At 36.4% G+C, this 26,521-nt stretch overlaps 2 protein-coding genes across 5 annotated transcripts in view; one reads left to right on the top strand and one right to left on the bottom strand.

Moving 5' to 3' along the window:
- The window catches only part of LOC129239585 (leucine-rich repeat flightless-interacting protein 2), a 35,193-nt gene extending 14,552 nt beyond the window's left edge, over positions 1–20,641 (bottom strand). The window contains exons 1-2 of one of the 4 annotated variants that reach the window (XM_054875188.1): positions 20,542–20,641; positions 19,075–19,209 (exon numbers count right to left, since the gene is read on the bottom strand). In XM_054875188.1, coding sequence (XP_054731163.1) covers positions 19,075–19,161 — 87 coding nt within the window. In that variant the 5' untranslated portion in view covers positions 19,162–19,209; positions 20,542–20,641. Of the gene's footprint in view, positions 1–6,641; positions 7,873–19,074; positions 19,210–20,226; positions 20,399–20,541 lie in introns of those variants that run through there. The other 3 variants (XM_054875189.1, XM_054875187.1, XM_054875186.1) reach the window with 3 other exon arrangements.
- Positions 20,642–22,192: 1,551 nt separating this feature from the next.
- Positions 22,193–26,310, top strand: LOC129239584 (probable ATP-dependent RNA helicase DDX46). Its single transcript, XM_054875185.1, has 5 exons — positions 22,193–22,442; positions 22,493–22,747; positions 22,801–23,914; positions 24,114–25,114; positions 25,175–26,310. Exons 1-5 carry the CDS (start codon positions 22,423–22,425, stop codon positions 26,199–26,201), a joined length of 3,417 nt encoding a protein of 1,138 aa, XP_054731160.1. The 5' UTR covers positions 22,193–22,422; the 3' UTR covers positions 26,202–26,310.
- The last annotated feature ends 211 nt before the right edge of the window (positions 26,311–26,521 follow it).

The following is a 26,521-nucleotide window of genomic DNA, read 5'->3' on the forward strand; positions in this document are numbered from 1 at the left end:
TCTTGTGGGTCTATGTGAAGTCGCTTGTCTACGCAGATAAGCCCGAGACGATTGACGTCTTGGAAGAGAATATTCGGCGCGTTATTGCTGACATACGGCCCCAATTGCTGCAAAAAGTGGTCGAAAATTGGGCCTCTTGGCTGGAATTTATTCGAGCCAGCCGCGGCGGCCACTTGCCCGAAATCATTTTTAAAACATAATGGCAAACCCTTATCTTTATAATAAAGCTAAATTCTTGGCCATAACATTAAATTATATACGTTTTATTTCATCTTGAAAACCTAGCCTCTAAAAAAACACCCTTTAAATATGAAGAAGCTTCTCCTAAAAAACCATCTGTAAGTAATAACAACAAGTTCGTATATTAAAGGGAGTTATTTTAACAATACCAGTTTTTCGAAAGAAATATCGGAGCTTAATAACATGGCAACGTATTTTAATAATTCGTAGTTCTTCATAACTTTTTATGCCCGTTCACGGATCGCTTATCACATTTCTGTAATGCTGTCTCTGAAGAAGACATTTTCATCATAAAATTCTTTCAAAGGCAGTTGTAAAAAATTGGATTAATATTTTCAATGTGGTAGCTTTATATCGATATCGTCTTCAGTAGTTAAAGTGGATTCTAATATTGTTAAGTTGAACTATCTTAATTTTTGTATCATGCATTAACCTAACCTTAATTTTTGTTACAATAGCTGATTATTTCGAAACTCAGAATGATGACAGGAGTCGATTCAGCCACGTATGTCCGTCCGTTTGTCAGTTCGCACGATAACTGGAGCAAAAATTGTAAAAGGTAAGTTGGGCGAAATCTGTCAATAACCACACCCACCTCATATATAACGTAAATTTCCAAAAAAATGTAAATTAAGCGGAATTGCTAAAGTTTGATAAAATCACGGAACCCAAAAAAAGAAATATAATATATTAAAACAAAAATTTGGAAAAATGAGTGTTGCAACGTCAAATCAATAACAACGCATACCTCTCAAGCAAGTAAATATTGCCTAAATTCGAGCGGAACTAAACTTTATAAACGGCCATGGACAGATAAATAGCGCAAATGTGAACCTTATATGTTAAGTTTTTAGTACAAACTCTGCTTTGATCAAATACATTTGTTTGTTTACATTTATTACCTTTATTAGGCTTACATTTATGCAAGGAATTTTCCGTTTTTTTCGATGGAATTTTTTGCGCTCTATTTTATTTATGCTTATTGCTGTTTTGAAGTGGACACAAAAATAGCACATTTTAACTTGTGCAGCGGAGAGCAAAACTTTAATATTGTTTCAGCGATTTTTAGTATAATTTTTTGTTTCTTAAATAAAATTTTAAAGTAATATTAAAATAAAGTAAAAATGGGACGTGGAAAACATTGCGCGCCGGAGAAAAGAGCTCTTATATACCGTACGAGTCAAAACGGAAAAAGCTATGCAGAAATAGCAGTTGCGCGCGTAGTCCGTTACAAACCTATACCTGCGGTTTTCTCGAACCTTTTTTTTTAAAGTGCGTAGTCATTGGCATTTGAAAACTACTCAACCGATCCTTTTGAAATTTTGCACACATATTTTACATATAAAAAACCTCCCGCCAACGTTTTTTTTCGCCATTCTTTTTTTATATTAAGGTGGTTTTACACCTAAAAAATGGCGGCATTTTTTCGTCAAAAATCACTTTTTACTTCAAACGACTACCAACTTTAACTAAATTATTCGATTTTTTTGATTTCAGATGATTCTACGCTGAGATATGCTGACTACTGCAAAATGTATTTTTGAAAAGACGTCTACGTAAATGTGCTCTCATTCGCTCATTTTGCAATATTTTTACATGAAAATTTTATCAAATATTCTTGAAATGTTACTTTATAATATGCAACAACTTTTAATAAACTGACTTGAACCATTTCGCTACAATAAATTCATGAAAAAAGTGTTTTTTTTTAGCGTTTATCCCTTACCCCCCCTTAATGTGGATCGAGCTATAATACGCAAGAGCAAAGCAGATCCTTTTAAGTCGGCACGGCAAATAATGCTTGAAATAAACCAAGAATCTGGTCTACAGGTGTCCAGAAAGCTTGTAGGCAGGCCACTTAACGAAGCCCAGCTATTCGGCCGCATAAGCAGAAAAAACCCACTCCTCTCAAAAAGACATATCGAACAAAGACTTGCCTTTGCAAAAGCCCACAAAGACAAATCTATTCACTTTTGAAAAAACGTACTTTGGGACCAAATCGGAATAAATAAGATGGGACCAGATGGGAGAACTATTGTACGTCCTCCAAAAAATCAAGCGCTAAATCCTAGGTTCACAAAAAAGACGACTAAACACGGCGGCGGAAGCATCATGGTTTGGGGAACTTTTTCCTGGCACGGTGTTGGGCCGATTGTTCGCGTGGCTGGTAAAATGGATAGATTTCAGTATCTGGATATACCCCAGAATAAAATGGAGTCATTTGTGTTTGAGTTTATGCCATTAAATTGGACATTTATGCAGGACAATGATCCAAAGCATACTGCAAAGACAGTGAAGCAATGGTTCACAAGAGAAAAAATTAATGTACTGGATTGGCTGGCGCAGAGCCTTGATCTCAATCCAATAGAAAATTTGTGGAACGACGTTAAGGTCAAAATCGCTAACAAAAATTTTAAACATTTTGATGATATGTGGGCCGCAGTTGAGGAGGCTTGGTACTCGATGGAAAGATGTCACAAGCGTGTAGAAAGCATGGAGCGACGGCTTGAAGAAGTAATCAAAAACGGTGGAAAATATCGGGTCGATCTAAAAAAATCACTCATTGCTCTGTGAAAATCGTATTCTAGGGATCAAAATAAGAAACTTTGCCGAAGGAACCATACCTCTAAAACGAATTCTGATGTCTATGGTTCCTTCGACAAAGTTTCTTATTTTGATCCCTAGAATATGATTTTCACAGAGCAATGGGCGATTTTTTTGCCTCCCCACAAATCGACCCGGCCTAGTGGATATAGTACAAAGTACTAATCTGGTAAAACAATATTATTACTTAACTATCTGATTTGTTTACTATTTCTGCTTTTATTTGGAATTGTTTAGGATGTGCTATTTATGTGCCCAGAAGATTTCAACGTTCGTAAATTAAGGGGTTATACGCAGTTATGACTTTAAAAAAAATCGATTTTTTATTGCATTTTTGTAATGTACATATATTCAAAAGTATACGCACGAAATTTGAAGTAGATCTAAGCAATACTTTCGGAGTTATACCTAAATATGTAGAGATGCCTCGGCACGTTTTAAGGTAGGTATTGAAACTTTAAACGTGTTTTTTTCAAAACGGCATTTTTCAAGTCGGTGTACACGATATCTCGAAAACGGCTTGTTTGATCGGTCAACCGTTTTAACTCAATCTTTAAAGATACATTTTCTAGTAATTAATCGTTCCTTTTGTAAATCTGATACTTATTTTCCATTTTATAATCAATTTACGGCCAAATTTTAACGTAAAAATCGAAATCATTTCTTTTAAAAGCTGCCATTTTGTGAAAATTCACTATTTTGATTAGCCGAACGATTAATTACTAGATAATCTAATATATTAACAAAATTTGTTTGGTTTTTTGATTTCAGATAATCCAATCCTGAGTTACGATGTACACCGTAAATCGTCTTTTTTTAAAGGAGGTTCCAGAAATCGCCTGCAGCGCGCTCTATAATCAACATTTTCATAAATAAACAATTTTGTTACGTTCTTGAAGGATGCTTTTATAACCGCCAAAAATTTTCAAATTAAAATATTCTGAAGTTTCTTCAGGATAAATCCTTGACAACCCGTCTTTTATTTGCTTCATAACTGCGTATAACCCCTTAAATCAGAACTGAAATTCTTGTTGACCATTTTTTTGTTTTAAACTGGAGGTGTAAGTAAGTTTTTTATTTTTTATGTTGCTTTTTTTCCAATAAAAAATAATTATTTAAAACATATTCAACTCTTTGCTTTCAAAGCCTTGATGTGCTATTTATATGACCATGGCTGTATACGCGTTAACATTTCAGTAAAATGTGATTTGGACTGCGCGAATAAAATTAAGTTTGGGACAGACCGAATTTAGCACTTCTTTACTTGTTTTCAAGCGTTTTTTCAAAAGTTCTTTCATTTTCCGTGTTAAAATTTTGAGATTGAAGTAAAAGTTTTTGTGGATGAATACATACGGGGTGTCGTGCCTTTGAATAGGCTCTCTTCGGCGCAACATGCCTATACTAAAGGGAAGTCCACAGAAACCGCCTTACACGCACTAGTCGGGTTGGTGGAAAAAAGCTTATCAGACAAAGAGTTTGCATTGGTTGCTTTCGTAGACATAGAAGGCGCCTTCAACAATATAAATGCAAACGCTATAGTAGATCCATTAGAAGATTTTGGAGTTGAACCACATGTCGTAGCCCTGATAGAGGATATACTCATCAAAAGAAAGGTAACGGCTAAATTAGGAAGCACTACTCTAAGCAGACAGGTCTGCAGAGGCACACCGCAAGGTGGAGTCCTCTCCCCTCTTCTTTGGATTTTGGCAGTAAACTCCCTGTTGCTGACCCTGGAAAGAGGGGGTTGCCACGTCACAGCTTACGCAGATGACGTAGCAATCGCCGTTAAGGGCAAATATCCTAACACCCTTATAGATATTCTGCGCTTTAACATGGCCACGCTTAGAAGCTGGACCGAGAGCAGGGGACTCGATATAAACCCCTCAAAAACTCAAATAATTCTCTTTACAAAGAAACACAGGCTCCCTATAATCTCCCCGCTAACTCTTAAGGGTGTGGAGATTCCTTTGAAAGAGAATGTCAAGTACCTAGGACTCATATTAGACAGGAAACTCACGTGGAAATCTAATATTGAGGAAAGAGTAAAGAAGGCCAACGTTGCATTATACACTTGCAAAAAAGCGGTCGGTATCAAATGGGGACTTACACCCCGTATTACGCACTGGCTCTATACTTCGGTAGTTAGGCCAATCTTAATGTACGGAATACTTGTATGGTGGCCATCTGCTCAAAAGGCGACTTACGCTAAAACCATGAGTAAGGTCCAAAGAACAGCTTTTTTGTGCATCTCTGGCGCCTTAAGGACTACTCCAAACAAAGCGCTGGAAGTGCTAATCAACTTACCTGCCCTAAATCTGGTAGGAAAACACGTGGCCGCCGCCTCGGCGCTCAGATTAAAAAGTATGGCGCTATGGAAAGACCGGTTCTTTGGCCACGCTTCCATTTTGCACTCTCTGAATAGTCATAAACAAGAAATAGACTACTCTATCCCTAGACCCACCTTTGAAAGACTCTTCAAGACGAGTATACCGTCAAGAAGGGAGTGGCATACAAGAAGGCCATGGAGAAGGGGGGAATTAAACTTTTATACAGACGGCTCCAAGCTAGACGATAAGGTTGGCTACGGAGTTTTCTCGAAAGAATTAGGACTGGAACTATCCGTTCGACTACCAGACTACTGCAGCGTCTATCAGGCAGAGGTATTAGCTATAAAAGAAGTGGCTACATACCTAAATACGCACGCCCTAACAAAAACGACTATAAATATATTCTCGGATAGCCAGGCGGCCATCAAATCAATGAATGCGGCATTACTAAGATCGAAGGTTGCACAGGAATGCCGGGCAGCTCTAAATGATATTAGTGACGTATTCAAGGTCAGCCTTATTTGGGTTCCGGGACATAGAGATATTGAGGGAAACTGTAAAGCAGATGAGCTAGCCAGAAAGGGTACCGCTCTCCAACTGCTGAGTGATAAAAGTACCATTGGAATACCCATGGCCACGAGTAAACTAATAATAAAAAACCACTTTATCCAAGAGGCCAATAGGTCATGGAGAAATGAAGATACGTGTCTAACAGCTAGGCTACTATGGCCGCAAATAAACAGGAAAAGAACAAAGGAATTGCTTAGTCTCTCAAGAGACAATATCTCGAAGGTCGTGGCTTGCTTAACCGGTCACTGGCTATTTGGCAGGCATTCCTCGAGGCTAGGAGTCTTCTCCCATGAATATTGCAGAAGTTGCAGAGATGAGGAAGAGGAAGAAACAGTTGAGCACTTCCTCTGCAATTGTCCAGCCCTAGCTAAAATCAGAGCAGGTTGTCTAGGTAAACACTTTTTTAACTCTCTTACAGAACTGTCGGGCGTGGGGTTGGCATCAATACTACGCTTCATAAGAGCAACGAAATGGTTCCACGAAGGAAGATAAACGAGGTTCCCGTGTAGCACAGTGGTATCACAACGGACCTGTAAGGTCTAAGTGAGTTGGTCGTGCAGACCGACTACCACCATAACCTAACCTAACCTAAAAGTTTTTGTGTTACGAGAAAAAAATTAAAAGAAATTTTGCATAATATGTAAGAATTTTTTCTTTTTTTTTTGTGATTTGATTGCAAAAGAGGATGAGCAGCGAGTTTCAGGCAAGCTTCTCAAGTATTTGTCCAATTCTATTTATAGTTTTGCGTAACTTTAAGTTTTACGTTAGACTAAGAGTGCACCGAAATTTTGAGAAGTGTTTGAAACAAGTTAACTACATAATTTTGGGCTTCGCATCATGAAGTCTTACCCTAAATGAGTATTCACACGTTTATGTGCACTAATCAATGCAAATGCTTACAATACGATTGGCTTCTCCCAGGAACTGAACAATCAATTCATCTTCAGGCTCATCAGCATAATAATAACCTTCATCATTACGAGAGTTGTTGTTGCCAACACCAACACCAGCAACATCATCATTGCTAACTTCTGTCTGCGTTGTCGAATTACGTCTCAACAATTGGTTAGGCTCAGCATCAACATCAACTATTTGCCGTGGTGTTATAGGACAGTATGAGTCAACAGCACTTATTGTTGCTTTCGCTTCGTCAGTGAGCCGCAGATCCAAGTTAGGCGGTGTGAATTTGTGCTTATCACTTGCAGCGGTAGTCGCATTATCAGCACTTGCAATTGGCACACAATCACTGTCGACGCACGCAACGGTGGTCGGCGAAGTTACGATGTTATGAGAATGTGTATCGTCTGTAATATCAATAAGAGGAGTTGCGCTGATATTACTTCTTTCTTCTCCCTTCTCATTGTCAGAGTCGCGTATGATTGGGAGATGTTGATTGCAATTTTTTTGACAGTTCTCATTTGTTACATTGCTGTTGGTGTCGTCGTTTTCATCGCTGGCATTCAACTCGTCTAACAGGTCGGTTTCGCTATAGTCGAATCCCTCCTCGATGACTTCATCATTACTACTAATACTTGTAGAATTTTTGTTTAAGCTATGAACGTTGTTGTTATGGTGTTTTTCCTTATTGAATGAGTCTGAAGCTACGCAATTATCATTAATTTCTGTGCTATTATGAATTAGTTCTGTGCCAACACTACACAGGACGACATTGTTGTTCTGAGTATCTGACATTTTGTTGGAGCTCCGGTAAGTTTTTTTTCTTTTTTAATTTTGTTTTATAGCGTTTATTATAATTTTGTTTTTTAAAAGCTTCTTAACACATTGAAACTGGTTGGCCCTTGAGCTAAATTTTGTATGTTTTTCGTGTATTTGTTATGTCGTGCCAGCTTGCGCGACGAACTGGCTTGGTTAGTTTATTTAAAAATCTTCAAAAAATCACTTTGACTTATATAATATTTAAGAACGATTGCGAAAACTACAAAGCCATTTTTAAATTTCTTCCCAAGTCCTTTATTTGTTACTTTTTGTTTGTTTGTTATTTTTCGTCTCTTGGAATGCGATAAGAAATTGTGTGGTCTTTGGTTGTCTACACGAAAGCACACGGGCAAGAAAATACAAGCGCGTTACTCACTTTACCAACGGCTGGCAATAGACTGAAGACTCGCTTCATTGGCTCTAAAATGTGCGAGCTCTCAGCACGAAGACGCGTTGTGTCGATGGCGATTAGCTGAAGCTAAAGCTCAATCTAAACCAAACAACAACGGTGACAGCAATATTATCCAAAATGGCAAATAAAAATGGGGATATGAAGTCGACGATGCCAAACTGGGGTAACAAATATACAATATTTTAATAAAAAAACAATTATCGTTTGAGAAGAGAGCCGCGTGTTCGTTTACTGATCGATTGCTTGAGAAGTTGACTTACCGATTTTGTTAGCGATGGACGCAGAGAAAAGAGAGTGACGAGGCTAAAGTGGCAAGCAGTGAGGTATTGGGCAACTTCAGTCGGTAACCGTGCGTACCTACCTATGTATGTATGAGTGTACGAGCGTTAAGGTGATCCAAAAATAAATTATTATGTGCACGATCATTATTGGTGCTAAGCTAAATTACGTTTAGAAAAGCATTTAAAAAACGATGAAAAGTCGACTTGAAAATCAATGGAATCCACTATAAAACAACAAAAAATGTGGAATCCACTATAAAACAACAAACAATAAAACATGCGCAGAGCCCATGAAAATAACCAAAAAAAATTTATTCAGTTAAATTAGTTACCGAAATGATTGTGGGCATAGATATATGACAAAACAATATTGAGCCACTTGTGCGTTAATATAGAGCAAAACATTGCATTTTTCTCACTAAAAACCATTCAGAATGCATAGGTCATAAAAATTTTGTTACATTTTTTTAATCATATTTTATCCGGAAAACGAATCCCACTATGGACATAGAATCGAATCTCTGTAGGTAATTCCAAATTTCTGAGAGCCAAAAAAGTTAGACACCTATTTTGAAAATTACTATTGAATGCACTTTTCCGTAAATTTAGTATAAAATATTTACAGATCGATATTATTTTATCTCCCCCTTTCATTTTCATGCACAAATGTCAGAATGATAAACCATGTTATTTTTAAATAATTTAAACTATTTTTTTAGGGACCCTGAGAACCCTAAAAAATTAAAAAATAAAAATAAAAAACCAAAAAATAAAAAACAAAAAATAAAAATATAAAAAAACATATTCTCTACAACAAAGATTAAATCTTTATTTTTTAGAATCAACAAAAAAAGTTTTTGCTTGTGCTATTCTACTGACAGCTGTAGAGTTCATTTTAATTATTGATTTTACAATATATAGTTCAACTACTAAACTATAATAGTTTCAAATTTTGTACAAAATTTATAAAATTTTCATCAACATTTTTACTCAGAATCTTTAGGTAAAATTCGGGTATACAGTTTTATTGCTCACTAAATGTTTATATAATGAAGTGCAGGTTTTAAGTGGCTCATTCAAGTTCATTTTAATTATTGATTTTACAAATATATAGTTCAACTACTAAACTATAATAGTTTCAAACTTTGTACAAAATTTATAAAATTTTCATCCAAATTTTTACTCAGAATCTTTAGGTAAAATTCGGGTATACAGTTTTATTGCTCACTAAATGTTTATATAATGAAGTGCAGGTTTTAAGTGGCTCAAAGACCACGTTGATTTTTGGCAAGTTTTTTGGTTTTGGGTGTTATAGAGGAAATTGCAAAAAAGGTTGTTTTTGTTGCAACCACATAAGCATACCCCATATATATTTGGAGAATGATGCTGGAGTGACAGTGCTTGGCCAAATATAAATTCGAATCGCTTTGGTAACGTAGACGTGGGAACAAAAAATTTCAATATCCCTGGCTATATAACTGTTATTAAAACACCAAGAAAACCAAAACCTTACAAATCACATATATGTATAATAATTAATAACTAATAGAGAAAAATTACTCAAATTTAGAATATTTTTATGAACTTCAAATATTATGTATAGCTAGAAAGTATGTTGGAGTAAATGGTCACACAATGAAATTTGATCTTAAATGCATCATTCTACCCTATTCACATTTTACTATATCATCTGTTCGTACTAAACCAGTTCTTTACTTGTTTCTACTCTAATAATTTTTGTTTACAGTTTCCTGAAGCTCTTCGCATATAAATATCTGAACCCTCAAGATAAGACAAATTAATTAATCGAATATAATTTTGAACTACCCTAGTGTACGTGTACATACCCAGCTGAATGCAGCGAGTGTACCTGAATCTCTTGCGTACATACTACGTATGTATATATGCATTTATATGTATCTACATATGTAGGTAGGTAGGCAGATATGAATGTTGCTCATAAGTTAACAGCTTGACGCTAAATAACCTTTGTTTGACTAATATTGCCATTTGCCTTTTCTTTAATATTCAACAAAAAATTAGTAAATAAATTTTTAGAAACCGAGAAAAAAACCGCCTGTTCTGCATGTTGTGATGTTTTCTTACAAAATAAGTATGTACTTATGGGTAATCATAACGGTATTTATTGGAAGAGCATTCATATTTCATGAAAAGAGAGAAAAACGCAAAGGAAAAACTAAGATATTTTGATGTTACCTATTTTTTATATCGATTATAATCTTATCTATTTCTGGCAATATTTGCACAATGAATGTTGTCGAATTATCACTTTCACAGCAAATAACTAAGCAGCAACTTTAAGATATATTTTCAGTTTTTCATCAAATCAAATATTTAGGCACATTCTACTTAGTTTTTATATAAAAGAAACATACATATACATATACCTATATTTAATGAAAATAAAAATGCTTATATAATCAACAAGCCTATCTTTACCACAAACTTTTAAGTCCTTGTCTGCACTACCGGCATGACCTCGAATCATATCCGGCCATGAATTGTCGCCACAGTAGCAGTATTCAAAAATGTATTTGAAATGTTTTATTCTTTAACTACAGCAATTAACACCAAAATTAAGAAAAACATTTTTCTAATAGCGGGCGCCCCTCGGCAGGCAATGGCAAACCTCCGAGTGTATTTCTGCCATGAAAAAAAAGGGATAAAAATCGATTTTTTTTTTTGCATGTTATTGTAGTAAAACATTTCAAAAATACCGTGTTAACATTTTAAGTCAATCCGAGCAAAACTTTTTAAGTTATAGAGCATAAAGCCGAGCCGCCTCAAACATCTGCCGAGATAACTTAAAACTTTAAACGCGGTTTTCTCGAACCTTTTTTTTAAAGTGCGTAGTCATTGGCATTTGAAAACTACTCAACCGATCCTTTTGAAATTTTGCACACATATTTTACATGTAAAAAACCTCCTCCCAACGTTTTTTTTTCGCCATTTTTTTTTTATATTAAGGTGGTTTTACACCTACAAAATGGCGGCATTTTTTCGTCAAAAATCACTTTTTACTTCAAACGACTACCAAATGGCTGAAAATGAAAATAAATCGTCAAAATAAACGTTGGGGGGAAGTTTAACTCATACTTTAACTAAATTATTCGATTTTTTTGATTTCAGATGATTCTACGCTGAGATATGCTGACTACTGCAAAATGTATTTTTGAAAAGCCTCTACGTAAATGTGCTCTCATTCGCTCATTTTGCAATATTTTTACATGAAAATTCTATCAAATATTCTTGAAATGTTACTTTATAATATGCAACAACTTTTAATAAACTGACTTGAACCGTTTCGCTACAATATATTCATGAAAAAAGTGTTTTTTGTTAGCGTTTATCCATTTAATAGCATTTTCGACCATCGTTTTTGAAATACCGAGCATTTGTGCAATTTTTCTGTACGAATTTCCGCTTTTACTTAAATTTTTAATATTATTTCTAGTAGCGTGGTCGCAGTGCGTATTTCTACCCATATTTGCCTAAAAAGTTACAAAATTGCAATTTATTTAGCAATTACTGTGAAGCTGTGTATTTGTTTGACGCACTTGGTATTTAAAAAAAACAAGTCTCTCTAATTTTTAGTATTGTATTTTTACCAAAACGAAAAACTGTCCTTATTATTTTTCACAGCAGAAATCGCGCACTTCTTAAAGAAAATAATTTGTTATCTAAACGAAAGAAAAAGACACACAAATTGTAACGGGATTTCTCAATGACGTTTACAAGCTTTGTTATACAACGCTCTTTTAGCACAAATTCTTTCATTTTACATGAAGTCGTAAACACAAAAACGGTGAATACAACTGTCCTTATTATTTTTCACATAACTGTATATATATATATATAATTGGCGCGTACACCCCTCCTCCTCCTATTAGTGGTGCGTGTCTTGATGTTGTTCCACAAATGGAGGGACCTACAGTTTCGAGCCGACTCCGAACGGCAGATATTTTTTATGAGGAGCTTTTCCATGGCAGAAATACACTCGGAGGTTTGCTATTGCCTGCCGAGGGGCGACCGCTATTAGAAAAATGTTTTTCTTAATTTTGGTGTTTCACCGAGATTCGAACCTACGTTCTCTCTGTGGATTCCGTATGGTAGTCACGCACCAACCCATTCGGCTATGGCGGCCAATTGCTAATGTTTATTTCTACTCTTTTCCGAAAAGTATGGAATGATCCTACTAGATCGCACACAAGTTAATACGGTCACCTTTTTAACGCACTGAGTGGATATTCTGACATTAGATTCATGTCAAACACTCCAACCCTTATTTACGTACATACATATCCATATACATATAATTAAGTATATACAGTATTGGTCAAAACTAAAGCACCCACCTTATATAGAATTTCAAATAGCGCTAAATAATCCAATGTGACCAATTTGGTTTCAGTCTATATTTTTCCCATCAAAATAAGGTTTGAGGATAAAGATATGCATTATTTTTGCGCAAATAGTTTAAAACTGTTTTATGGTCGATCTTTAGCTCCAGAGCGACCGTTCAACTTCGATTATTTCTATTGACATTATCGATAAACGTCTGAACGGAATCGTAGCGGCACCATAAACATCATTCACTATTTTAGCGACCTGACCTGTATTTTCGTCTTTATCACAGCACTGTGGGCCAGAAGACCAAAAAATTTGGCCAAAAGTCATTGAAAGATTTTTCAAAATGCAATATAGTATCATCATATAGATAAGTGAAAGTAGTTATTTTGTAAATGTTATAAGTTTTAATGAAATATTTAAGCTTGTTTAATAAGTTAATATAAGTGTAAGGCTTAAATGATCACCATATAGCTATTGTTCTAAACTGTCACTGTTTTACTGAAATGTAGTATTTGTCATTAATTATATTGCATTTTCTCATTAGTTGCAATCATGTAGTATGTGAAAATAGTCAATAGCTGAAAAAATAAATCTGATGTTAGAAATATTGAGAATAATTGTGAAAAATTTTGTTTTTTTTACTACTTGTTAATACGCCGATTGAGCCTTGGGCAAAACTCCAGAAGCTATTAACAATTTCTTTACATTAACGCCTTCAGTAGTTCATGTGTAACAAGCTAAAGGTGCGGTTTGCTGCGGTTTTTCATTTTCTTTTTAAAAAAAATGAAGTTTTACTGATCTATGCGCGAGTTGACTGTATATCAATCATTTGCCAATAGGGTGTAAAAAGTTAACCAAGTATTAAGAGTCACACAATTTTAACTTATTTAATTCATAATGACTTCATTGAAGAAAAAAGAGGTTCTTCAAATTATGTTAGGTAATAATGACATGAATATAACCGTTGATTCAATTTTAACTAAAATTGGTATCAATAAATCAGATGTAGGTTGTAAAGGATTGGAACGCTTGAAAAATGCTTTAAATAGATTAAAGTCAAAAAGAAATGCAAAATATCAGCATTGCAGTAGGAAAATAGCTGTCTTTGAGTCACAAAATTCAGAGTGGTTAGATTCTGAATTTACTATTCCTGACTTAGACCTCACAGCTAAAATAAGTAAGACTGAAATACTTAAAAGAGGTCGTCCATCGCTCGATTTTGCAGAAAAATCTACTAGATCGAAAAGACGAGAAGTGTCTAAAATCAGTGAAGAACATGATAATGATCGTCAGAAACTATTAATGGCTACTAGTCATGCGGCACGAGGTCAGGGGAAGCAGATTTGCGATCGGTACTTAACGAACTTTCAAAAAGCGAGGAACAGGCTAAGAAAATTAGAAAAATAATGACAACACCTTTTCCTACAATAGAAAAGAAAAGTCCAGAAGTGGCTTTAGCATTTCTTTTCGATAATTCTATGTCTAAACAAGTCTATCAGAATATGCGATTAGCGACCAAATCTAGTGGAGCAGACATTTGGCCTGCGTATAATGCGATTAGAGAAGCCAAAGAAAAGTTAATACCGTCGAAAGAGTCAAGCCGAGTAACAAGTTTCAAATTAATCATATAACATTTAAAAAAAAGGTCCGCATAAGGGATTCGACATTTTTAATTTCTAAAATCTGGCAGCAGATTCGTAATCAGCGCTCCCAAAAACCCCTAAATACTAAGTTTGGTAAAAAATAATTAATTTTAAAAAATTTATGTCGCCATATTGGATCCGCCATTTTGAATTGTTGAAATCTGACTTCATATTCGTAATCAGAGACCATCAAAACCCTTAAATACCAAATTTGGTGAAAAAAATCCAATTTTTTAAATTTCATGTCCGCCATATTGGAGCCGCCATTTTGAATTATTGAAATCTGACTTCATATTCGTAATCAGAGACCCCAAAACCTGTACATAGCGGTATTAAAAGTTATAAATTGTTGGTGTTTTGGGAATTATGAATTTTGGCCACTTATAAGGGTCTCCTGGCCCACTGTGCACAGTAAAAATTTAAAATATACCGAATGTTCTCTTTTTTTACTTCCATTGTTAACACCCTGTAACTCACAATTGAATGCAACAAACAAAAAACTGTAAAATAATTTTTTTAGCGTAAAATGTCACCTTGAAAACGAACATAAACTTAAATTGAAAAAATAATGGATTTAGTCAAAAAAGTATTGGCACATTGCTATAACTTTTCTTCTAATGAAAGTATAAAAAAAAAAAAAACAGTATTTTCTAAATGTATTTATTTATTACGCATCTGAACAAACGTATCTGATGTTAATTTGTGCCTTATTTTACCATTCAAGGTTGAGCTTGTAAACCTAAGGCGAAATTATTTTTTTTTGTTCAGATACGGACAGGACATATTAAAATAAATAATTGGCGCGTACACCCTTTTTGGGGGTTTGGCCGAGCTCCTCCTCCTATTTGTGGTGTGCGTCTTGATGTTGTTCCACAAATGGAGGGACCTACAGTTTCAAGCCGACTCCGACCGGCAGATATTTTTATGAGGAGCTTTTTCATGGCAGAAATACACTCGGAGGTTTGCCATTGCCTGCCAAGGGGCGACCGCTATTAGAAAAATGTTTTTATTAATTTTGCTTTCACTGAGATTCGAACCAACGATCTCTCTGTGAATTCCGAATGGTAATCACGCACCAACCCATTCGGCTACGGCGGCCGCCTATAGGACATATATTGGACATTAAACGATATTCATCGGGAGTCTCTTACCGCCTTTCTAAACTCCCAGCCTCCCAATGCAGTTAACGGAGTCCAACCACCACCCATAGCAGACGAAGAGTTTCAACTGTAGAATATTGTAGTAGGTTAAACTCCTACTTATCCAGAATGGACCCCAAAATACTCAATATATGACCGGCATGTGAAGGTACCTTGCACGATACTAACACCCTATTTATATAACCTCTCAAACTCACTCACTTCTCCCTCTAGGCCTAACCCCTCGAAACAGCGCACTTTCTGGGTATACCGTTAGATGAGTTAGACGATGACGTTCTGTGACTACACCAAATTGACAGGACCTAGTGAACTGCTAGAACAACAGCAGTCAGTGCTTCCCAGTGTAGGGATATATTTTTATTACATTTTGCACACTTTCAACCGGGATATTTTGAAAAGCAGTCCTATGAATGTTTTGTCACCTGAAAATGATTGCCTAAGTTTATTCAAGTATTATTTTTTGCCTAGAACTGCAAAATTTCTCTCAATTTCAATGTCACTTCTCTCATAGTGTACCTCCCTTTTTGTTCTTATAAAATAATTTAAAGTTGAGACAACTCTTCAATGCAAAAAACAAAACAAAATCGTTTTAAATATGTGGGGCAAAATGCTCTGCACGCGATCACTCACGTTTCACAAAATAACGTGACTACTTTACGATTAATTAGCCCTCGTATATTTAAAGACAGTCTTCCTTTACAATTTTAACTTTTGGAATAATTATTTTCTTTAAAGGGGGGGTTAGGGATAAAAATCGATTTTTTTTTGCATGTTATTGTAGTAAAACATTTCAAAAATACCGTGTTAAAATTTTAAGTCAATCCGAGCAAAACTTTTTAAGTTATGGAGCGTAAAGCCGAGCCGCCTCAAACATCTGCCGAGACGCAGCAGTTGCGCGCGTAGTCCGTTACAAACTTTAAACGCGGCTTTCTCGAACCTTTTTTTTTAAAGTGCGTAGTCATTGGCATTTGAAAACTACTCAACCGACCCTTTTGAAATTTTGCACACATATTTTACATATAAAAAACCTCCTCCCAACGTTTTTTTTCGCAATTTTTTTATATTAATTTTTTTATATTTATTACACCTACAAAATGGCGGCATTTTTTCGTCAAAAATCACTTTTTAGTTCAAACGACTACCAAATGGCTGAAAATGAAAATAAATCGTCAAAATAAACGTTGGGAGGAAGTTTAACTCATACTTTAACTAAATTATTCGATTTTTTTGATTTCAGATGATTCTACGCTGAGATATGCTGACTACTGCAAAATGTATTTTTGAAAAGACGTCTACGTAAATGTGCTCTCATTCGCTCATTTTGCAATATTTTTACATGAAAATTTTATCAAATATTCTTGAAATGTTACTTTATAATATGCAACAACTTTTAATAAACTGACTTGAACCGTTTCGCTACAATAAATTCATGAAAAAAGTGTTTTTTTTAGCGTTTATCCCTTACCCCCCTTCGTCTTCGTCTAGCTCATCTAAGGGTAGGCCCAGGAAACATGCTGTTTCGACAGGTTGGGTCCAAAGGGAGAGGGGGGTTAGATGAGTCGGTTTGGGGGGGGCATGTGAAGAGGTGGTTAGTGTCGTGCGGGGTACCTTCACATGCCGGACATGTGTTTGGTATGTCGGGGTCGATTCTGGATATGTAGGAGTTTAACCTGCTACAGTATCCAGAACGTAGTTGTGCCACACATGGCAGTGTGACAAGTTGCACCGTCCTGTTGAAACCAAATGTCATCCATGTCATCCTCTTCAATTTTTGGAAACAACTCGTTGAGCATGTCACGGTAACGCTCGCCATTTACTGTAACCGCGGCTCCTCGCTCATTTTCGAAAAAAAAAAAAAAATGGCCCAATGATGCCGCCAGACCAAAAACCGCACCAAACAGTGACTCGCTGTGGATGCATTTGCTTCTTTACAGTAACGTGTGAATTTTCTGAGCCCCAAATCCGACAATTTTGCTTATTGACGTAGCCACCGATGTGAAAATGAGCTTCATCAGAAAAGAAGAAGAAGACTCATCACTTTGGAAATAGGTTTTCAATACTTCCCAATTTTGTTCAAGGGTAGAGCGTCCCATTTCGTAAATGTCAAACCTTTAAGTAAATTATGAACACATTTGACATGTCATTTGTGTTACCATTCTCAAAAAAATAGGTGGTTCAAAAAGCAAACGCTATATGGCCCACCCTGTAGTAGCTAAATCATCTAGTGAAATGGCTAAATGTTGTTAGTAACTAGTTATTAATTGTTTTCGTCGATGTCATCTAACGGTAGGCCCAGAATAGCAAAACAAAAAAAGGGAGAGAGGTGTTAGAAAAGTGGGTTTAAGCGGTCATATGAATAAACAAATAAAGGAGAGTCGTATTCCACTATTCTGTTTTGATAAAATCTGGATCATTATAACCTTCGACAATCCGGATCATTATAAAGACTTCGGGGAACCGAACGCTGGTGGTTATTTGGGAACCAGCTTGAAATCCAACGAAGAATCTTTCTTGCCAACAAGTGCTACTTCGGACAAAGTCGGCAATTGAGTAATTATAAGGCGCTCATCATTCCCGTCCTATTGTATAGCGTAGAAACTTGGACGATGACAACATTCGATAAGGTGTCTCTTGGAGTGTTTGAGAGAAAGAATCGTCCGAATGGATACAAACGCTCCCGCTCTGAAAGTATTGAATGCGGTACCACTTGGTGGTAGCAGAGGAAGAGGAAGGCCTTCTCTACGTTAAAAATATCAGGTGGAGACTTGGCTTCACTAGGTGTTTCCAACTGACGCCGATTAGCACGAGAAAGAAACTACTGGCGCGCTTTGTTATACTCGACCAAAATCGTGTAAAGGGTTATCGCCTCAATTAACAAGAAGAGGATTATTATAATCTCTATTTTATAAAAGATATGACTGCAGTACCAGAAACAGAGGATCACGCCATATTTCCACTTCGCTATTCAATGCTTAATATGTAACTATCTAACTTGAAGGTGGGTGCATCTATTTCCATTCATCGTGCACATTCTGTAAAATTTCGATTCTTCATTAAGAAAAACTCCTTTGCCATTTCTCTACGGCTCACAAGCTCATTGTATTTGAGTTAAAGTACGACTAAATACCAAAATGTTGCTAAAATAATCAATTAATGGCAAATAAATTGTTGGCAGTACTCAGCGTTTCTTTGCAGGCAACGGTTTTCCGCTGGCATGTTGCTCCTTAAATTGTTTTAAGGACTTTCCTTCGAATTTTCTTATCATTCACACTCAAGTTTTTACTGGCAATGTGTGCGTGCGCAAAATAGGGTGTGAGTTTCTGTGCAAATAAAGCACATTTTTTATTATAAATTTAATATAATATATCCCAGAATACACTATACCAATGTTTTATACAGAATGGTTCGCTTAATGGACTCTTGTGTAAAAATTTGCTATAGTTTTCGTTCCGGAAATTCAGTTGAGTGTCTTGAACACCGGAACATCCCATATTTATATCATGCGACTTAAGCAACATTCCAAGCAAATCAACAATTTTATAACTCTTCACTCTGCATAGCCATGGGATAAACTATATTGGAACGTACATATATGGAACAAACTTGCATTAATTTTTATATATTATTCATATACATGATGCATTTGCAATTTGCTCATTTCATTATTTGTTTCGTAATCGGAGCACCGGCTTAAACGAGCCTTGTGGATGCGACCATCTGGCGCTGATAAGATTTATTTAATTTACTTACCTCTTTTGCGATTTGGTCCAACGCCTGATCTTCAGCATTTATGCGTGAATTGCATCGACGACGACCAACAGCTCCACTGCTGTCCATAATCTCAAAACCCTGGTATTTTACTTTTATACCAGTAAAGGAGTTAACCTAAAAAAATATTTTATTTTATATGTATATTATATTTCGTGATAAACATACGTGTATAGGTATATACATACATACTTTTAAAGCATTTATATAGCAAGAAGAGTTATTGACAATAGTAAAGTTAATTTAAGCAACGTAATGTGGTTAATCGAATTGGAAATTGTATTGACAACAGTCAAATTCGCAACTATTAGCTGATCAGAGTGTAGTCTATTTTGAAGCTTTTTATGGGTTTCAATGTGACCAAGTGCACTGACAACGACATTTGTGACATTTTTAGCAACGTCCATACCTGTATTGGCATACATTTACATATATATATATATATATATATAATTAGCGCGTATACCCTTTTTGGGTGTTTGGCCGAGCTCCTCCTCCTATTTGTGGTGTGCGTCTTGATGTTGTTTCACAAATGGAGAGACCTACAGTTTCAAGCCGACTCCGAACGGCAGATATTTTTATGAGGAGCTTTTTCATGGCAGAAATACATTCGGAGGTTTGCCATCGACTGCCGAGGGGCGACTGCTATTAGAAAAATGTTTTTCTTAATTTTGTAATTTCGCCGAGATTCGAACCAACGTTCTCTCTGTGAATTCCGAATGGTAGTCGCGCACCAACCCATTCGGCTACGGCGCCCGCCATACATTTATAAGTTAACTAAAAACGAGACTCAAGGATATAAGCTGGTCAATCAGGGTGTTTTAGTAAAATTCTCTATATAAACGCAAGTATATACATACATACATACACATGTTCATATAAGGCGGCTTTTGAAGTCCTTTGGGAGAAATAATATGTCGAAGATTTAAATATATGCACATATTTTTTTCTTTCTTAATTTTGGAAAATAGTAATTTAAGTAAAAGCGTACAGATGGACACAATGTTATATCATTAACTAGCTTTTCTCCAACAAAGAAAAATTAAACGAGATTAACGAGCAGAACATTGCCTACTAAGGTGGTGGCCAACACCTTTTCTTTGAGTGACTACGTTAAGCTCCCATAGGACTTACGAATGCCGACATATGAACCCGAAAACCGGAAGAACAAAATGCACTGCTTGTAGAATATATTCTCAATTAAATGAAGATTATGTTTTCACTTTTTTATGATTGCTTCAACTTGCTCCTCATTTATGTTCGCTTTCAACTATAATCGTCACTGCGCCCCCTCCCAATTCCCTTTAATTCTTTCCTTCTTTGTACTACCCGTCCATTCGCAATCTATCACTTCGACGTCACTCACTCGGTCAATATCTATCATTGTACACTGCCGACAATGCAACTAAAAAGTCCATGCCAATAGATATAAGCACACATTTAACTTACAAGCCAAGGCTGCTGCTGCTAAATTTAAAGTTTTAAGTATTTCGCTTTATTTATGTGTTTTCTTTCCGGAATTTGTCGGTCGGGTTTTTGGTTTTTTGACACACACACACTGACAGCAACACCAAAGCTGATTTCCAGTGTTGTAGATGCCCATAACTGACAGACAGTGTTGCCCAGACTAATGAAAACATTGTGATGCCATACTTTATCAGAATAATTCTATCCGCGCTAAGTATATTCGTGTTGTTATGAAAAATAGTCAGAAAGTAAACAAAGCCAAAACCGGAACTGTTTGAAACCAGATCGTATTTTTTTAGCGATGAGAGGGACAAATGGTGGCGTTAATTGGGATCAACAAATTAATTCAAAGTTATCTCAGGAATTAAGTGCAACGAATGCGCATTGACAACCAGACTCAATTCTAATAATTTCAGCGGATTAGGAGAATTTTCGATGGCAACTTGAATGAAACTTTTAAAGAGAACTGAATGCAATGCCAGTTTGCACTAACACGTTCGAAAAAATAAGCAAATTCATTAAAACTATCGAAATGACAATATAACAAATAATCCAGACACCCACAGACGACACAGAGCTGATGGCCTCTGCAGCCAATGCTCAAACATAATTTAAGTACTGGTATTCATACCAGTCACTAAATAATAATAATAATAATAATAATAAATTAATTGTTTTCATATTTCGAAGCAGTTTGAGAAATTGAATTTTAAGATATTTTAAATAAATAATTACTTCCTAGTATCAGAGCAGCTAATGCGCGTATTTGTTGCCTGCGGTCCATCTTTTACAAACAAAGCTAAAAATAAGCAAATCAGCTATTCATTATTTATTCAGCGTCACAACCGTCTGTCACACTACAATTTTAAACAGGATTAACGCCACCGTCTGTATAGGCTAAAACACATCAGTACTGGACCGAACGACAGAGAATCCCAAAATAAACCACTAAATAAAATTTTATCATCTTTAAATTTATTGCAGTTTTCTACTTCTGCTGTGATTGGCCTTTAATCTGCATCACAAAGTCGGATGTAATATTTTAGACTAATTCATCCAGAATGTTATTACTAAAGCAAGCGTTTTGTTTTTTTTCTCGCAATTTGACGGTTTAATGGTCTAAGTGATCTGGTTTTTTGTTTTGCATTGTTTGTTTATATTCTAATTGAAATGTTGACATTCCAAATACCAGCTTACAATTCAACAAATATCCCTCCATAACCACCACCACTTTCTTAATACTGGGTTGCTTCTAGCTACACCTTTAATTCAAGACGATTCTTCGGGGACATAGTTTCGACAATATTGAGGTATGGGACCGAAAATCACTAAAAGAATTGTTTCAAGTATTGATAGAATCATTGGCATTTGAAGCTGATGGAACGACGTGGACATGTCAAAACAAATATAGAATTTATATGTATAGAATATTTATCTCAGTAAGAACCGTTTATTAAAACTATAATAAATAATTAAAACGTGTTATAACATCTATAAATATATATAATCAAAATGGTCAATACATAGTTTTAATAAATAACAAATAGACACGTCGAATTATATGAATTTATTTTTAAATTACATCTCTGACTTTGTCCTATTATTATCTATTCAGTTCACAATGAACTGACAAATTTGCAGAAGCGTATCGTGGTTTTCTGATTTAGTTGGTTTATAAAGATTTTTTTATCTTTGAAATATTAAAACAGGAGAATTGTTAATTGTGAGATTACGCAAATGTGTTTTTAAGAAATATAATAAGAGCTCACATTTGTTTGGACAAAACCAAAAGTTTGGTACAAGGTTTTGCTATTTGCCGGGAAGTGCTGAAACAATAGGGGGTGATAGATAGTTTCTAACAAAATGTCGAAATCGTATTCGGGGTAAGTAGCCATGATAATTTGTTAATGAAAATCCTTAAAGTGTTTTCTAGGAGAGACCGAGACCGGGATCGTGAACGAGAACGGGATCGGGAGCGCGAGAAGCGGCGCTATTCCAGAAGCCGGTCGAGAACACCGAAAGAGGCCAAGCCATTTCGAAATGACAATGGAAATAGCCGAAATCGTGATGATCGAAAAAAAGACAGAGATAGGGAGCAGCGAGAAATTGACCGCAATAGGCGGGAAGATAAACGTCGGAAGCGGTCAAGATCAAAATCCATTCCTAAAGATTACGACCGGGAAAAATCGTAAGTTGCTCTAGTAATAAAAAAAGTATATTTTTATTTAAAATTTTTTTTAGGAGATTTTTAGATCGTGAAAGAGAAAAGGATAGAGAACGTGAGCGGGAGCGTGAAAGGGAACGAGAACGGGAAAGGGATCGTGAACGTGAACGAGAACAACGTGACCGTGATAGAGAAAGGGACAGAGACCGGGAACGAGAACGGGAACGTGATCGTGACCGTGAGCGTGATCGAGAGCGGGATCGAGACCGTGATCGGGATCGCGTTCGTGAAACAGAAAACGAAAATAGGCGCAATGTTATACAGCCAGTGGCAAAGATAGTCCCAGAAGAACCAAGCAGCTCCTCAGAAGAAGAAATTGACAAAGAAGAAGAGCAACGTCGACTTGAACAAGAGATGATAAAAAGACGAGAACGCATTGAACGCTGGCGAGCAGAGCGTAAACTAAAAGAATTGGAAGGTAATAAAAAGGATCTAAAGTCTTTGTCAGTACAATTGCCAATTAGCACGTCGAAGAAGTGGAGCTTAGAAGACGAGTCCGAGGAGGAAGACAATAATGTTAATCCAATAGTACCCACAACTGATATTAAAAAAGAGCCGGACTCGCCACCGCCAAAATTCCAACGTTTGAAAAAATTGCAAGATGAAAACGATGATGAAAATGATGAAAAGCCAAAAATAAAAAAATTATCAAAACTTGACGACGAGGACAATGTTGACGAAAAGCCTACAACAAGCCAAATTGAAGAAAATGATGATATAGATCCGTTGGATGCTTATATGCAAGAGGTAGATAAGGAAGTGCGGAAAGTAAATCACATAGTAACACAACCAAAAAAGCAACAGGGCGTTGTCATTCTCACTGGAGTGGCCAAAAAGAATACAGAAAAGTCGAATAAAGGCGAACTACTGGAACAAAATATGGATAGCCTTGAATATTCAAGTGAAGAAGAATTAGAAGACATAAAAGACACTGCCGCAAATTTGGCCAACAAACATCGTAAAGAATTGGCTAAGATCGATCACTCTGGGGTAAATTACGCGCCATTTCGCAAAAATTTCTATGTCGAAGTGCCAGAGTTGGCGCGAATGAAGCAACAAGATGTGGATAAATATCGCTCTGAACTGGAAGGTATTCAAGTTAAAGGAAAGGGGTGTCCCAAACCTATTAAGGTAAATTGTATTATAATAAATTCAATACGTCGAATAAATATTATTTGATTTCTTATACCCTACTTATTTTTTTAAACTAACCTTTTCTGTATAGATTATTCTCTAAGTTAAATGCATAAGTATGCTTACAAACAAATTTTAATATCACTTTTATACCATTTTCCAAACGTATATCTTCATTTGTTTTTTCAATATGTAGACTTGGGCACAGTGTGGTGTGAGCAAGAAAGAAATGGATATTTTGCGCAAGCTAGGGTTCGAGAAACCGACTCCCATCCAGTGTCAGGCGATTCCGGCCATTATGTCTGGACGAGATTTGATAGGTATTGCTAAAACTGGCAGTGGCAAAACGCTCGCATTCATTTTACCAATGTTTAGGCACATACTGGATCAGCCGCCACTAGAGGATGGTGATGGTGCAATTGCCATAATAATGGCACCAACGCGCGAACTTTGTATGCAAATCGGCAAGGACATACGCAAATTCTCAAAAAGTATAGGTCTGCGTCCTGTATGCGTCTATGGCGGCACTGGTATTTCTGAACAAATAGCTGAGTTGAAGCGTGGCGCGGAGATCATTGTGTGTACGCCCGGACGCATGATCGACATGTTAGCAGCCAACTCTGGACGCGTCACAAATTTGCGTCGTGTGACGTATATCGTGCTGGACGAAGCTGATCGGATGTTTGATATGGGCTTTGAACCACAAGTGATGCGCATTATCGACAATGTGCGTCCAGATAGACAGACGGTGATGTTTAGTGCTACATTTCCTCGTCAAATGGAGGCGCTGGCCCGTCGAATACTTAAAAAGCCAATTGAGGTAATTGTCGGCGGACGGTCTGTGGTGTGCAAGGATGTCGAGCAAAATGTGGCCATTTTGGAGGATGAGGCGAAATTCTTTAAACTTCTTGAGCTTCTAGGGGTTTATCAGGAACATGGAAGTATAATAGTTTTCGTGGATAAGCAGGAGAATGCCGACATTTTACTCAGGGATCTTATGAAGGCTTCATATCCCTGCATGAGCTTGCACGGTGGTATTGACCAGTTTGATCGAGATTCCACTATACTTGATTTCAAATCGGGAAAAGTGCGTCTATTGATTGCAACGTCTGTAGCTGCCCGTGGCTTAGATGTTAAGGATTTAATATTGGTAGTAAACTATGACGTACCAAATCACTACGAAGACTACGTCCACAGGTAAAAGGCTTATTTTAATTATCATGTGATTTTGATTAAATGTATTAAAAATAAAAACAGATGTGGTCGAACTGGACGTGCTGGCAAGAAGGGTTGTGCTTGGACGTTCCTCACAGCAGAGCAAGCCCGATATGCTGGCGATATTGTTCGTGCTCTTGAATTATCTGAAGCTAAAGTTCCTGAAGAACTTCAAAAGCTCTGGACTGAGTATAAAACTGCGCAAGAAGCTGAAGGCAAAAAAGTTCATAGCGGTGGTGGGTTTAGTGGCAAAGGATTCAAGTTTGACGAACAAGAAGCCAATGCTGCAAAGGAAAGCAAAAAATTGCAGAAAGCTGCTCTTGGACTGGCCGATTCGGATGATGAGGAGGATATTGAACAAGACATAGATCAACAAATTGAGCAGATATTTGCAGCTAAACGAACGGTAAAAGATACCTCGGTTCCCACGCCTGCTGTGACAGTCACAGCAACAGCCGGTACAAATACAACTGGTGTCGCCAGCGTGACGGTCGCCGCTTCCGGCTCAGACAAGCTAGAATTGGCAAAACGCCTCGCCTCGAAGATAAGTACGACAAAGAATTTGGGGGCTGATGGTAAAGTGAACACCCAGGTTTCTGCTGAAACAATACTCAAGGGTGGTAGTACAGGTCAACCTATGATAACGGCCCGTTCCGTAGTAGAACAATTGGCAGCTAAACTAAATAACAAATTAAATTACCAACCTAAAGATGATGAAGATGGAGCTAATCCCTTGTTACCCAATCAACCAAATTCATTCACAAAATATGAAGAAGAGCTGGAAATCAATGACTTCCCTCAGCAGGCCCGCTGGAAGGTAACATCTAAGGAAGCGTTGGCTCAAATATCAGAATATTCTGAAGCTGGTCTGACTGTGCGCGGTACATATGTACCAACCGGCAAAAATCCACCTGAAGGTGAACGTAAACTATACTTGGCTATCGAAAGCTGCAGCGAATTGGCTGTACAGAAGGCGAAGCGCGAAATAACACGTCTTATTAAAGAGGAATTATTAAAGTTAAGCTCAGCCCATCACGTCTTCAATAAAGGCAGATACAAGGTACTCTAGTCGGTCTTAATTTAAAAATAAATATTATTTTTTACTAGAATTTAAAATTCATATGCATATATTGTATTAATAAAATGAATATCCGGAAGGATGTGTATGTGAAACCGTACTTGTATGCAACAAGTATTTGCTTTTAATTATTGCTTTAAGGGATTTCAGACTATGGAATTTTTATTCCAAAGAACTATTCCCTGAATTAAGATTATTTTTTGTAGTACGAAATCGCTCGGAGAACGAAATTAATTTTTTGTTGGCGTCGAAATTCGATTTCACCCGAAACTGTAGCTATCCGAAAAATATTATCAGTAAGTTTGTTAAAC

Source organism: Anastrepha obliqua, chromosome 2 (assembly GCF_027943255.1).
Source record: "Anastrepha obliqua isolate idAnaObli1 chromosome 2, idAnaObli1_1.0, whole genome shotgun sequence".
NCBI lineage: Eukaryota > Metazoa > Arthropoda > Insecta > Diptera > Tephritidae > Anastrepha > Anastrepha obliqua.

Coding starts and splice junctions, on each gene's coding strand:
- LOC129239584 (XM_054875185.1), top strand. CDS start 22,423: ATGTCGAAATCGTATTCGGG. Junction 23,915..24,113: donor GGTGTCCCAAACCTATTAAG/GTAAATTGTATT, acceptor TTCAATATGTAG/ACTTGGGCACAGTGTGGTGT. Junction 25,115..25,174: donor TACGAAGACTACGTCCACAG/GTAAAAGGCTTA, acceptor AAATAAAAACAG/ATGTGGTCGAACTGGACGTG.